At 43.6% G+C, this 15,610-nt stretch overlaps 1 protein-coding gene across 1 annotated transcript in view; it reads left to right on the top strand.

Moving 5' to 3' along the window:
• Positions 1–14,294, top strand: part of LOC122793128 (cofilin-2-like) — a 208,261-nt gene extending 193,967 nt beyond the window's left edge. Inside the window, exon 4 of the mRNA XM_044060892.1 lies at positions 13,496–14,294. Coding sequence (XP_043916827.1) covers positions 13,496–13,620 — 125 coding nt within the window. The 3' untranslated portion in view covers positions 13,621–14,294. The remainder of the gene's footprint in view (positions 1–13,495) is intronic.
• Positions 14,295–15,610: the final 1,316 nt, after the last annotated feature.

Here is a 15,610-nt window from a genome sequence, read left to right as displayed (position 1 = left end):
ATGCCTAAAAAAAAAAAAAAAATGAATAAGAATGACTGAAGACTTTATTACTCTAATCAAGGGACGTCACCCTTCTCCCTCTGAGACCTAGAACTGATTTTCCTTCTGATTCTTCTGATCAGGATTCTGAAATTTGTCTGACCAGGAGTTGCCCTTGTCTACCTCTGAGGATTCTGATGCAGAGGACTCTATTCCCTCTGCTTCCCCTCCAGAAGATTTCTCTTTTGGTGAAACCTTGCATACTCTTGGAGCATTTCCGCTGGGAAAGCCAGGATTACTGACTCCAAAAAGAGGCTTAAGGTATTCTTACTCCTACCTCAACACAGGCCTTTAGCTATCCCTCCTGTACTGGACATTGTAGATGCCTTCTTGGAATCTAGCCTGGCCCCTGACACTTTACCTCCAACTCCCAGAAAACCTAACTGGTATTACAGGGTACCCGGACTATCGAGTTCCTCTTTAAGAATCTTACAGTGGATCCGACAATTTCACAGGGACCCAAAGGCATTAAGGTTACTACTGCCAAAAACCCTACCCTTTCTGACAGATTCCAGGGCCCTGGACAGATGGGGGTAAGAAGGTATAGGCAGTTTAAGGCCATAACAGCCAAAGTTGCAAGTTTCATGTTAAAGTATCAGCAACATATTATCGGGTTGTTTAAACAGAAAATGATTCCTGACTGTGCTGAAAATTACATGATTTAATGTATTCTGTTGAACAAGTTGGGAAAACCATACTTTGCAATGTGGTTTTGATTCATTAGAGGCATCTTGCAGGGCTGCTGTCACTGGGTCTGTGCTTTGAAGGCATGCTTGGCTAAAGTAGCAGTCTTTGCCAGATCATGTTAAAGCTAAATTACTGGACCAAGACTGCCCGTTTGGCAACAAAGCAGAACTACTTAAAGTTGTAGGAAAAAGCTAAATCTATGGAAACTGTTAGATTTCCTGCCTCCCAGATTTAGTAGGCACTGGCCTAAAAAATTGCTCCTTTCCTGCCTCTTCCAGGCCTCAGTCCAAACCCAGAACCAGCAGAACACCCAGGCTTCAGCCCCAAGGGACTCGAAGGCCTAAGCAGTGGGGAGGCTCCCACTTCCAAAGCTGGACATAGTGAGACACCCTCCTATGGTAAACTGTCGCAATGACTTAACTTGAACCTTCCAAGCCATGCTCAACTGACTGTTCCTTTAGGGGGAAAAGATCGCACTGCATTCAAAAAAAATTGAAGTCATTACCCAAGGTAAATGGGTTTTAATACAGATTCCACTCCTTGCCAACCCCAAATGGTTGGCCAGACCTACCCCCAAATAAGTGGGCAGAGGCTCAAAAGCAAGTGCTCTCAAGTCTCAGGGCTATTCAACCTGTCCCAGAAGAATGGGGGCAAGGTTTCTACTAAAGACTTCCTGGTACTCAAAAGACAATTCCTGGCATCCTATCCTGGACCAGTCTGTTCATGGGTTCATAGATTAGTACTAAGATAACTGCCCTTGCGAGCCATTTTAAGCCTAGCCAATTATCCCTTGTGAGACTCAAACCCTGCATCCTGTTTGTAAGGCAAACACCTTAACCATTAGGCCACCCTCCCACGCCTGTCCTAAACACTTTTTGGTAATCCCAAAATTCAAAATGCTAACTCTTAATCAGCTGCTTCCCATGCTAGGCAAAAATGCCTGATTGGCAACATGGGATTTAAAGGAAGCCTACCTGCACATCACAGTAAGAATCTTGCAGAAGATGCCAACGCTTCAGAGCAGGCTACATGCACCATCGGTTCTCTGCACTGCCGTTTGTGAATACCCTGGATGCAGTAGATAAGCCAAAGTGCCTAGCTCCAGTCACTGCATTTTGCAGGCAAAGAAATGTTCAAATATACCCCATACCTGGACAATTGTTTAATTCAGGCAGAAAGCCCAGTACATGCTATTAAATCTGGCATTTGTGAAGTAATTACGGACTTCTCCGGGGTACATTTTCTTCTGGGTACATCATAAATGAAAAGAAATCGCATCTAGTACCCTGCCAACAAATTGTATTCCTGGGAGCAAGCTTGAATAAAACTTCCCAGGTGGTCTACCTCACGCCAGAGAAACAAGTTCATTTGACTGCCTACTTCAAGCTACTGGCCACAAAGGCCCAGTTATCTGCAAGGAAAATACTGCAAGCCCTGAGGTTAATGGCCTCTTGCATTCTAATTCCATATGCAAGACTGCATATGAGGAAACTACAATGGTATCTAAAAAGCCTATGGTGTCAACATTCTCAGGACCTAGAATCAATGATTCCTATCATACCTTGTCTGAAGAGTTTCTTTGGTGGGCAGAGGCCTGCCACCAAAACAAGGGACTCGTTCACTCTACCCCCTGCCGCCCAAACCCTAACAGATGCATCAGACTATGCATGGGGGGGCTCATTTGGCAGGGCAGTGCATTCAGGACAAATGGAACCATTCAAAAAAGAAATGTTAGCTGTGCAGAATGCTCTGAGCCTTCAAGGGCCACATTCTTCCAGGGCAATTATTGGTAAAGACTAACACTGTTATATGGTACATAAGCAGGGGGGAAACCTACTAATACCCTCTCTGCAGACTAGCCATGGCTCTGTGGAACATCAGCCTTGAGCTACCAAGTGTACCTACAAGCTCAATTCCTGCCAGGCAAGCTGAATACACTGGCAGACCTAAGCAGAAATCTCTTGGACCCACGCGAGTGGAAACGAACCAAAGAAATTCAGCATTTTGAGAAACAAATGGGGGAGCCCAGAGATGGACCTGTTTGCCTCCCTCAGAACTAAGAATTGGACAAATTCTGCACAAGGACTCCCCACAGACAAGCTTGGAAAGTGGATGCCTTGTCCTTCACCTGTCAGTTTATGCCCCCCCCCCCCCCGGCTCTCCTCTCCAAAGTGCTACTAAACCTCACAAGACAAACCAAGGACAATACTTATTGCATCAGACTGGCCACGCCAGCACTGGTGTACCCCCTCTTGCACAGTCACTTCTGGAATCATGGCACCTGCCTCAGACCCCTGCCCTGCTGTCCCAGCAGGAGGGCCAGATTCTGCACCCACAGCTTTAAACCCTGAATCTTGCGGCCTGGTTAATTACATCTCTCAGTTACCATCTCTCCGTAAGCAAGTGATGTCATTCTGGAGGCAAGGAGGCCTAGTACTAGAAAATCCTATGTTGAAAAATGAAAGATTCTGTTACTGGAGCAAAACACAGGATGGGCACAACTATGCACAATTTACTGCACATTCTTCAATACTTAACTGAGATGCTTCACAAGGGCTTTTCCTTTTCCATCAAAATTCATGCCTCTGCTATTTCAGCTCATAATAGAGCCACCCCTCTTCTCTCCTCCACTGCTGAAGCAATTCCTCAGAGGGTCCAAAAACTTAAGACCACCCAGGGGAGCCCCTACTCCAGCCTGGGACCTTAACTTTTATATTGGAAAAGCTCACCATCTCCCTTTGAGCCAGCTGCAAATGCAGAGTTGAAGTTCCTTTCTTGGAAAACAACCTTCTAGCCATCACTTCAGCAAGAAGGGTGTCTGAATTACAAGCCCTCATGGCTGTGGAGCCTTTCATAATCTTTCATGCGGACAGGGTGTCCCTCTGGATCAATCCTTTATGCCCAAGGTGGTATCTAGTGTGGCCCTTAATCAGTTTATTCATTTGCCAACCTTTTCTAATCCACAGAACAAAGGAACAAATACTGCACTCCTTGGACGTGCACAACTTAGATTTTACTTGGACGGGACTAAGCCTCTCAGCAAATCTGAACAGCTGCTGGTTGCATTTGCTCCAGGGGCAGAGGGGAAGACCATTTCAAAGAAAACCATTTCTAAGTGGATAGGCCATTGCATTCATTTCTGCTACAAGAACCATGGAAAAACCTACCCCACAGGGGACATGACCACATCAACCAGGGCTGCATCTACCTCTACAGCCTTTCTCAGAGGAGTTCCTACCAGGGGCATCCTAGACGCTGCTACTTGGAGTTCTGTACAGACCTTCACCAAGCATTACCACTTGTCAGGTTTTTTAAATCCAGAGGTGGTTTTGCCACTGCAGTCTTGCAGGGCCTTATAGCTGGTCCTAATTTCCTTCTCTCTTCCTTAGCTTTGGGAATCTACCCAAATTCTGGTCCTAATACTAATTGCCTCCTCTCTTCCTTAGCTTTGGGAATCTATCCAAATTTAATGACTGCAACAGTGAAACGCAAAGAACATAGTACAGTTGTGTACACCTACCATAAATGTAGATGTTAGTGTATTCACTGTTGCAGTCCTGGTTACCCTCCCTCCAGCCCCCTGACATCTGTTGACTATACCTCTATTCTTGCTTACTGTGCTTAAAGCTTTCTGGCGTTTGCTTTTTGTTGGAGGTGTAATCTTATATGCAATTGCTCCCCATTATGGTACACCTGACATGAGGCAAGAAACTGATGTAATGGTGTCGGCTGCATGCTTTATACCCCTGACTACCTGATCTCATGGAAGATGAGACTGCAACAGACGCAGGACCCAATACTTTGATAATCAGGCCGACTGAGGGCTACCTGCAAGCAGATGACCCAAGTGATAGTTATCTTTTCTTGGACCTTGTATAAATCTACTAAGAAAAATGTTATTATTCTCTGTTATTTTGTCCATATTGGAGCTTTTCTCCCCGGGCCTCTACTGTAAACGGATATATATCCAGCTGGACTAGCCCGGTCAACAAATGTAAAATAAATAAATAAAATAATGACTGCAGCAGTGAATACACTGACATCTACATTTATGGTAAGTGTACACAACTGTATTACACGGCCCCTTTACTGTTAAATCAGTGTACTAGTTTCTTGGCTGACTGTAGTGTCTTGGATATTAAAGTGCAGTAGCTTTTAGCAGTGCAAACTATGTAAAATGTTTGCTATACTATTAACACAATGTAATGAAGAAACCATTTGAGGTGCAACAGCCTTTTGAAATTCTGCTGTAACAGTATTGCTCTGTACTGTTTGCCTTTAAACATGCTTTGAGACTAAGTGGCTTGTAGCAGTAACACCGCAATTTTCAAAGTCTGTAAACTGATTTTGTTCCCCTACAATTTTGAGACTGCCACCTTCCTTTCCTCCCAGCTCATTTTGCACTTTTTTTCCTGGTTTGCACTACCCTCCTCCCTTAAATGACCTTTCAGCCTTCCCCTGGTTATCCCTGACTGTCTTTACCATTACCAAATGTTCTCTGCACTGTAATCCTTTCAAAGCTGTAAGTCCCCCTCAACCTTTTGGCACAAGAAATCTGAACAGTACTAAAAAGTATAAGACAAGGGTCCAAAATTGGGGACTGCTATTTAATATTTCTCTGTTACTAGAAATAACAGGTTTTGCTTTAGTATTACTTTTCTGAAAGATCTGAGGTCTGAAACTCTGACATTTAATACTGATTTCAGTCGTAAAGGATTTGCAAGAAAACCATGAATTTTGAGGAACCAACCAAAAGAGGTTTGTTTGTCTTTCGGCTTTTCCTGGTTAGGGGTCGCCACAGCGGGACTCTGGTCCGCTAATGATTGGCAGTAGATTTTTACGTGCTGGCTTGCCGGGCCCAATGCACTTCCTTCAATGAAGGAACACCCTTTCACGCATGTCGACACAGACGCTCAGAATCTAACGGGCAACGTCTGAGGCGACAACGCTACCGCAGCACCACCGCAGTTGTGAACCAACCAAAAGAGGTGAAGCTGGAAATTATGCAAAAATCTGGATAGTTTAAGTATGGCCTATTGGCCTGCCTCATACTCATTCATGGCACTTTTTTTTACATAACAGTAAACACAGTATTTGGGTTAGCAATATTGTCATGGAAAACATCCAATCATGCCCCTCTTTAGCATGCACTAGAACTAATGGCCCTTTCTTACCTTTATTTTACATTTGTTTACTGGGATAGTCCTACTGGATACATGTCCATTTTCAGCAGAGGCCTGGGGAGAAAAGCTCCACATTGTCTAACATAGAAGTTAGAAAACAATTGGAATATATAAAAACAGTGGTATTATATCTGATGTGCATTTGGTTTAATAATGTTCCCTAGTAAGGACTCTGGTCTCATGGACAGACGCAATTACAAGTAAGATTGGATACATAGCATGGTGATGTAGTTAGATGTTATGATTGCTAATTACGCTAAGATTACTGATTATACTGTTTTATAACTTAATCCGGGTTGGTACATGGGCATAGCCAGTTCAACTTGAGATACTGTGAGGTTTTTTGAAGACTTTTGGAGGATTGTAGGGTTATATAGTTTAGCAAGGCATTCCAGGTTTTGCCAACAAAGTTGAACAGGGATTCACCAGCTGAGTTAGCTTTGTGGGTTTGGACCAGGAATTTGTCTGCTGACTGTAGGGATCTCGGGTTGCTATATGGCTTAATATTTGAGAGGGTGTATCTTTAGGGTGGTACTGAACTTTGTGCTATTAGGAGTTGATTGGATTGAATTAAGCTGGGCAAGTTCTAGCCATTCTAGTTTCAGGTTCTGGCAGTGATGGGTTTTATAGGTGGAGCCAGTGGCGAATCTGGCAATATGGTTGCAGGTATGGGAAAGCTTACTTCGGTTTTATTGAGGTTTGGGAGTACATGTGAGGCATATAAGAGTAGAGAGTAGGTGTGATCGGCCGATTTCAGTCCAAGCCAGTGAGGTTGTGACTTGTTTCTATAGTGATCCAAGCTTTATCTGTATGGTTTTGTTGACCTGTAGGTCAAATTTGAGATGGTCTGAACCCCTAGAGGTTTAGTGTGCATCTGGGGAGATAGTAGTGCCATTGTTAAGACGTGACAGTGTGGCAGATTTAGTGGGGGTGAAGAGTAGAAGTTTAGTTTTATTGGGGTTCAGTAGTAGGTGTTGGTTGGCGAGCAAGAAGTTGTTTCACTGTTGCAGTCATTACATTTGGGTAATACTGCTGACAGGTTGCCCTCAGTCGGCCTGAATTCCAAAGTCTTGGGTCCTGCGTCGGCTGCTGTCGCCCCTTCTGTGATGTCAGGTTGTCAGGGGTATAAAAAGAGCAGATGCAGTTTTCTTCAGTCTTTCTTGCCATGCGGTGCCCGAAGCAGAAGCGGTTTGAAAGTGCCGGTCGGCCGACTCCTGAGATTTTAGTGTTAGATTTTCAGATCTGAAGTCTTCAATAAAGCTAAGTACCCCATTGGGGAAACTATTTTTTCTTTCTTGCTCAAGAACGATGTCAGAAAAGGTAAATTGTATCTCTTGTGGAAAGCAAATACCTCATAAGGACTTTCATTCTTGCTGTATTCCTTGCCTAGGCCCTGATCACAATGTTTCTGGTTGTTTTGTGCTAGATTTAACCAATGCACTAAGCGTCTGTATGATTTTGCTTTAAACTATTTTGGACGTCTGTTTTAATTATCCAGAAATGTCGTCTGATGGCCATCAGACTACCAGAGTTCACAAAAAACACAAAGAAAAGGTGGGTTCTGTAATTAAGAGGCATGCTTTGTTAAAGGAACAATCATGTGAGTTGAATTATTAGATGTACCTTTACAGCATGATACTTTGGTGTTAAGGCAGAAGAGGTGTTAAAATGGAGGACAAAGCTAAATCAATGCAAACCGTCAAAAGATTTTTTTACAAGTACAGCCTGACCCAGAGACTCCCCAGACTCTGGAATAGATTGCCCATACATGTCAAGCAGAGTGCCTCTTTGGTCCTCTTCAAAAGGAACCTTGACGATTGGATGGGAGAGAGGAAATTCACCCCGGGGATCACGTCAGTCGCCCTGCTAGACTGGTCCAGGGAAGTAAATATTGTGGGAAGAAATAGCGAGGGAATTGTTATGGCTAGGCTTGTATCAGCCCTAGGGCTGATAGCCTAGTACCAACCTATGAACCTAGGTTTAGTAGACACTGGCCTACAAAGAATTTTTTTCCTGTGTCAGACCTCAAAGGGGCAGATCCCAGGTGCAAGGTTCATAACTGGTCAAAGCAATGGAGTGCTTCTACCTCCAAAGTTGAAGACTAATCACAACCTTACAGGAAACTCTCCCAATGACTTCCCCCTGCCTGCACCAAGCACTTACCTCCTGGCAGCACCCTTAGAGGGAAAATTAGCACTTTTTTTTCTCAATTGGCTCATTCTAACCCAGGACAGGTGGGTTCTAAACAGTGTCACAAGGCTACAAGTTCCATTTCCATACCCTGCCAAAGGCAAACGGATGGCCAGATCTGCCAAAAAAATCTATGGGCAGAGGCACAAACAAGTCTCATTCCTCATGGACATGGGGGCTATTCAGCAAGTACCAGAGCAAGAGCAGGGACAGGGATTTTACTAAAGACTGTTCTTGGTACCCAGAAAGGACGAGGCCTGGAGACCAATACTGGACCTATCTATTCTGAACACATTCCTGGATATACCAAAGCTCGAAATGTTAACTTTACAGCAGCTTCTGCCCATGCTGGGCAAGAATGCTTGGCTGGTGACTTTAGACTTAAGAGGCATACCTGCATGTCCCAATAAGACAGGCATGTAGAAGATACCTCAGATTCAAGGCTGGCTTAATGCATTACCAATTCTTTGCACTGCCCGTTGGCTTATCTACTGCACCCAGGATCTTTACAAAGTGCCTGGCACCAGTAATTACATTTTGCAGACAAAAGTATTCAAATATATCCTTACTTGGACGACTTTCTTTCAAGCAGAGAACAAGGACACTTCTACAAAACCTGGCGTTTGTGAAAAGGCTTCTAGCATGCCTAGGGTACACACTAAACGAAAAGTCACAACTGGTACCCTCAAAGATAACACTCCTGAGTGCAAGCTTGCATGCAACTGCCCAGGTGGCTTACCTCATGCAAGACAAAGGCAAAGTGATGGCAACTGCAAGACAAATTCTGCAGGCTTTGGGCTTCATGGCATCCTACTAATTCCATATGAAAGACTGCATATGAGGAAACTTCACTGGTACCTAAAGTTTATGGAGTCAACATTCTGTCTGGAAACAGATTCCTCTCATCCCCTGCCTGCAACAGGAGTTTCTCTGGTGGGCAAAGGCCTGTCACCAAAACATGGGACGGCTCTTCACTCTACCCCCTGCCAGCCAAACCTTAGACTCATCAGATTATCCCTGTGGGGCCCACATGGCAGGAAGATGCATTCAGGGCATATGGGCACCAAATCAAATGCATCTACATATCAACCAGAAAGGGATGCTAGCTGTTAAAAATGCCCCCAACAGCCTTCAAGGATTTACTTCATCCAGGACAGCTACTGATAAGACTGACCACACAGTCGTGGTATGTAAACAAGGGGGCACACACTCATACCCCCTTTGCAGATTAGCCATAGCTCTGTGGGACACAGCTTTGACCTACCAAATAAATCTTCAAGCTCAATTCCTGCCAGGAAAATTGAACACACTGGCAGAGACTATAAGCAAAAACCTGATGGATCTTCACGAGTGGAAACTAAATCCACAAGTATTCGGCATGATAAGAGAAATGGGGGGGGGCAGACATAGATCTTTGCCTCTCCTCAAATTATCAATTGAAAAGATTCTGCACAAGGACTTATCACAGACAAGCATGGAAAGTGGACGCCCTATCCTTCAGTTGGAAAAACCTGTCAGTTTACGCCTTTCCTCTTCCACCTCTGCTACCCAAGGTCATCCTAAGTCAGACAAGAGAAGCCAAATATATTGCCCTGGACTGGCCCCGCCAATACTGGTACCCAATCCTAAGGAACTTGTCTCAATACCCAGCTTGGGCCTTGCCTCAGACCACAACTACTATCCCAGCAAAACTCAGATCCTGCACAATCAACTACAAACTCTGAACTTGGCAGCATGGCTAATCATGTAATCATATGAACGACACCTCTCAGTAAAGCTGTGATGGATGTCATTTTGGAAGCCAGAAGGCCTAGTACTAGAAAATCTTATACTGACAAATGGAAGAGATTCTGTGCTTGGAATCCAGCACAAGGAACTGATACAGCAGAACCACATATTCCTCAGATATTACAGTACTTAACTGAGATGCTTGACAAAGGCCTATCTTTCTCAGTCAAAATCCATGCCTCTGCCATTTCGGGTCATTACAATACAGGGCAACCTATATTTTCTCATCCTTTACTAAAGCAGTATCTTAGAGGAGCCAAAAACCTAAGGCCTCCTAAAAGATCACCATTACCAGCATGGGACCTCAATTTATGTGTTGGAAAAGCTCACCCTGCCTCCATTTGAACCAGCTGCTACCTCTGATATAAAGTTATCATGGAAGACCGCTCTGATACTAGCAATTACTTCAGCAAGAAGAGTTTCAGAGCTACAGGCCCTCATGGCTGTAGAGCCTTTTATCATATTTTACCCAGACAGGGTGTCTGAGGACAAATCTTATTTTTATGCCTCAGGTGGTTTCCACTGTGGCTCTTAACCAAACTATTCATCTGCCAACTTTTTATCCAAATCCGCAGAACAAAGGTGGGAGAATTCTGCATTCCTTGGAATGTACACAGACAGCTAAGATTCTACTTGAGCAGGACAAAAGCTCTAAGAAAAACTGAGCAATTACTAGTGTCATATGCTGCAGGATCAGAAGGAAAGGATATCTCAGACGATTTCAAAGTGGATAAGCCACTGCATCCGTTTCTGCTACTTGCACCATGGTAAACCTGTGTCCAAGGACATTGGGTCTCATTCCACCAGAGCTGCAGCTACTTCGGCAGCCTTTCTCAGAGTACCAACCAAAGATATTCTAGATACTGCTACTTTGAGTTGTGTTCACACCTTTACAAAGCATTCATTTGCCTCTACTCTAAGTCAAGGGCAAGCTTTGCCACTGCAGTGCTGCAGGGCCTTATAGCCACACGTAATGCTGTTAAACTCCAGCCTCCCAACCATAGCTTTGGGATTCTACCCAAATGTAATGACTGTAACAGTGAAACATGAACATAGTACAGTTTAAAAAGCACAACTCGGGAACGAATCCAATAAGAATGATAGCCACCAGATTTATTTAGCGTAAATTTTACACAATCCTTTTAAAACACGCTTTCGGTGGTGCCAATGCTCCACCTTCTTCAGAATACACCTGTGTATTCTGAAGAAGGTGGAGCATTGGCACCACCGAAAGCGTGTTTTAAAAGGATTGTGTAAAATTTACGCTAAATAAATCTGGTGGCCATCATTCTTATTGGATTCGTTCCAGAGTTGTGCTTTTTAACATAGTACAGTTGTGTACACTCTACATAAATGTAGATGTTAGTGTATTCACTGTTGCAGTCCAGGTTACCCTCCCACCATCCCCCTGTCTTTCTATATTTTCTTTCCTTTATCTCCTACAGCCTATGTGGTGTATTTGCTTGTAGATGAAAGTAAAGTTTATATTGATGCATGTATATAGATATTGTATAATATTGCTACCTTTTTGTGGGGGCATCTGACATCGGGGGCAAGAAAAACGAAAGAAAATGGCGGCTGCTGCATGTTTTATACCCCTGACACCTGACTTCATGGAAGAGGAGACTGCAACCAACGCAGGACCCAAGACTTTGGAATTCAGGCTGACTGAGGGCAACCTGCCAGCAGATTACCCAAATGTAATGACTGCAACAGTGAATACACTTGGAACATCTACATTTATGGTAAGTGTACACAACTGTACTTTGAGGGCTCTGCATGTGTAGTTTCAGGTGTCTGATATTTTTGATTGGTAGTGTTTATGGGATGAGGGGGATAGTTCCAAGAGTGAACTACATAGCTGAAAGAGGTAGCTTTTTTCCAGATTGGACTAAATCTATTAAGGCTTTGTTTTGTATAAATTGTGGACTGAGTAGCTATGCATGGGTTACTTGGGTAATTCAAGCCAATGAAACTGTTTAGGGCTAAGTGGTGTTGGGTTCTGTTGGAGTTGGTGGTGAATTTTTGCCATTTTATTGAATCGCTGTTTTTTGAAAACTTGAAGGTTAAGCAGTAGTGGAGAACCATGTAGTAAAGTGGGGATGTGAAGTGTAGAGGCCAGGCATTTTCTGGATGAATTAGTGGAGTAGTTTTCCTCACTGTCCCTAATTTTTGATTTTTTTTTTTTTTGGTTTACCGGAAATTTGTCTTACAGGCTTACACATGCAACAGACCATCAGTTGTCATACTTGTGTTTTGTTCCTTTTCAGGTTCATCTAGCAGCCATTTTAGCATGTTTGTCTGCAGATCCTCCATCTCTGTTTTTAGAACCTGTTTATGAAGGAAGCTTTTGTATCTTGGGACACCTAGCAAGTAATTGGCTCCTGCTTGGGATCTTTATGCTGGGAAACTAACCATGCTTCCCTTTGAGCCATCTCACCAGCCTGATTTTAAGATTAATCACAAAGACTAGTTCTTGCTCTTACATCTGCAAGAGGAGTGCCTGAATTGCAAGCTCTCATGATTAACCCTATCTGGTTTTCCATAGTGGTAGGGTGACATTAAGAACAAATCGCTCATTTACACCCCAAGTTATTTGAGTTACTTTGGGGAAACATTTAGCTTAATTCAGTGTTCTATCCAGATCCTCTGAACCAGAGGGAGGATTCTACGTAGTCAGCTTGAGTACTAATGGACAACCCATGTCAAAGTAGACCATTTCAGGACTGTTCTGTGCCATTGCTTTTTGTCCCGATCATGGGGAATCCTAGGGCAGTACCAAGGCACATTCTATCAAAGCTGTATTCTAAAGTGGCATACTAGAAAGGGGTGAACTGTGTGTTTGAGGCAGCAACATGTCCACAATACATTCGCATTACAACCTGGATTCCTTTGCCAAGTCTAGGACTGGCTTTGCTAGCCCCATTTTCCAGGGGCTTGCAGGTTTGATGGGCTTTGGTAGTCAACCCATATAGCCAGAGGCTAAAGCAGCAGTGAGAACAATTTAATACAGTAAGTGCAATTGCATAACAGACCTGAGTTCCTCACTGCTATAATAACTTCCTGTCCTCCATTCCCTCCTGTGTACATTTAGTTGTGTTATAAAGTTTTACTGCCACTTTTTTAGAGGCTCAGGATGTGCCAAGTCTCCCATTTTGTATGGGCAAGGAAGTCTCTTGTCTACATAGACTAGTGACCAGAAGTCAGTGTACATGTGGGAGGGAGCTAGGGCTTTATGAAGCTGTCTGCTTATTGTATAATGCACAACAGTCAAATACAGCATCAGTGAGGAATTGACATCCGCTGTTATGGTAAGTGCAACATGCACAACTGTGCTTTCCTTTTCTTTCAAACGTTTTGAATACTAAAACTAAAATGTTACTGGTATGTGTAAAGGAGGCTAAAGGTATGTCCAAGAAGTTAGGAGGCAAGGTTTGCAGACTTGTATTTGTGTTGTATGACAGCCAAATTTCAGACTCTTTTACATGTGGATATATATTATGTTGCATATCACATAAAAGGGAAATGGCTTTGTTTATGCTGTCTTCATTAAAGTGCATTAACCTCATGGCATGGGTGCTTTAATTTAGTATTTTTCCCCTCTCTAGGAATCAAACATGAATTCCAGTTGGCTGGTCCTGAAGACATTGGCTCTGTGTGGCATTTTCGGGAATTGTTAAAAGCACCAGATGTTGTTAGCATAGAAGGCCACGTACTTCTTCCAGAAGCATAGTTGTTGTAGTCCTGTGCTGGGGAGGTCTCTGCCCATATTATCTGGGCTCCATTACCTTCTTTAATTTTCCAGTTTGCTGCTTTGCTTGGGAACGGCTTGAAGTGCATTTTACAAAAGGCCAGGAAATTGTCATTTAACTTGAGAAGGCTGCCATTTTTTTCAGACCTGATGTGATGGTATAGCCAACACTAGAATGTCAGACATTTTATAGCGGCTGCTTGTTACATTCCAGATTCATCCAGCTAAGATGAGAAACTTTTGGATTACGAATAAATCATTGTTAGTCTAAACTAAATTTGGCTCTAAAAATAGAGGAGTCTAATTCTCATTTGCATTCTGACCAATTTAATCTGAAGACCAAGTTTTCTGTAGCACCTACTTTCTGCTGCACGTTCCCATGTATTAAAAGCATATGGAATATTAATTGACTTCTTTTCATTGCCATCCTTTTATATTTTTTGTATGTTTTAACAGTTGTCTTAAAGAACTAAGCTGTTTATTTGCATTGTACTGCTCTGACTTGGATGTCATGAATGAAGTATTCTAAATCTTACCAGTTTTCAGAGCTACAGTAGTTGGTGCTCGTTTTTTGTAGTACTATTTGTAATGGATGGTTAAACTCAGTACAGTATTCGGGAGACAGTATCAATTAAAGTTCTATTAAAAGATGAAAATTAGTTTTTTTTCTTATTGTTTGTGGCGGGGTGGGGGACAAGTACAATTTGAGCACAACCAACAGTGACAGTCTGGAGATGTTCTGCATCAGATCCATGTGGAGACCTTCAGACAGTGCACTGCTGAGTGTATGTTGATAGAGGCCCTGGCTTAAGTTGTGCAAGTTTCTTCACACCCAACAGCAGACTTCTGTTTTTATTGGTCTTCACTTCAGACTTCCTTGCAAACATTTTCATAAGGTGAAACATGCCAGACTTGCAGTATTAGAAGTTTCACATTCCAAAAGCATGTGAAATCATTGTGATGTAGTTCTACAGTGATGTTCATCGTGCATACAGCTGCAGTCATAACATATGGGTTCTCCTGCCGTCAGGCGGGTCCTCGGTCGGCCGAATTCCAAAGTCTAGGTCCGGCATCGGTTGTCGTCGCTTTCTTTCCTGACGTCAGTGCGACAGGGGTATACAAGACACAGCCGACGCCATTTTCTTCAGTCTTTTTTGCCGCGCGGTGCCCGAAGCAGAAGCAGTTCGCAAGTGCCGGTTGGCCAGCTCCTGAAATTACGAAAATTTGGAAACCGAAGTCTTCTTTAAAGCTAAGTACCCCGTTGGGGAAACTTTCTTGCCTCAGACCGATGTCAGACAAAGTTAACAATTGTATTTCTTGTGGGAAGCAAATACCGCATAAGGTTTTCCATTCCCTCTGTATACCTTGTTTAGGCCCAGACCACGACGTCTCGGGCTGTCGCTTTTGTTTCAATAAACGCACTATTAAGCGTCTGGCGGAGTTCGCCCAGCACTGTTTTGGTAAAGCTTTTGATTATAAAATGTCGTCTGAGACTCCGACTACCGTTTTGTCCAAAATACGCAAGGACAAAGACCGACACGTGAGGTCTGCGGTCTCCACCGACACCACGCCAAAACCCGGCTACACGTGGTCCGGTTCTCAGTGAGGCGCCTATGCAGCCCCTGACTACCGGCGACACTTCTCTGGCAGTGTCTTCTGTAACAGAGACCGCTGGTGCCTCAGCCCATACCCTGACTACAGCTACCGAAGCCACTGAGTGTTGAGCCTCTTAATGTGGACAGGTCCACTTCCACCCATGGTGTCTTCAGACCTTCATCTTCCTTTTCCAAAAAGGCCTTTACTAAGTCCAAATCAGCCATGCATTCCAAGAGGCCTGTTGCTCAGCGCCCATCTCCAGGTCCCATGCCTAAAAAGCAGATGCTCAAAATGGCTGAGGATTTAATTACTCTTATCAGGGGTTCTCAACCCCCTCTGGACAAGAGACCCAGAGTGGAGGAAGATTCTCCCTCTT

Source organism: Protopterus annectens, chromosome 2.part0 (assembly GCF_019279795.1).
Source record: "Protopterus annectens isolate FY-2018-M chromosome 2.part0, PAN1.0, whole genome shotgun sequence".
In the NCBI taxonomy this organism is placed as follows: Eukaryota; Metazoa; Chordata; order Ceratodontiformes; family Protopteridae; genus Protopterus; species Protopterus annectens.
The sequence above is the reverse complement of the archived record's forward strand: the minus strand, read 5'-3'. Positions and strand labels throughout refer to the sequence as shown.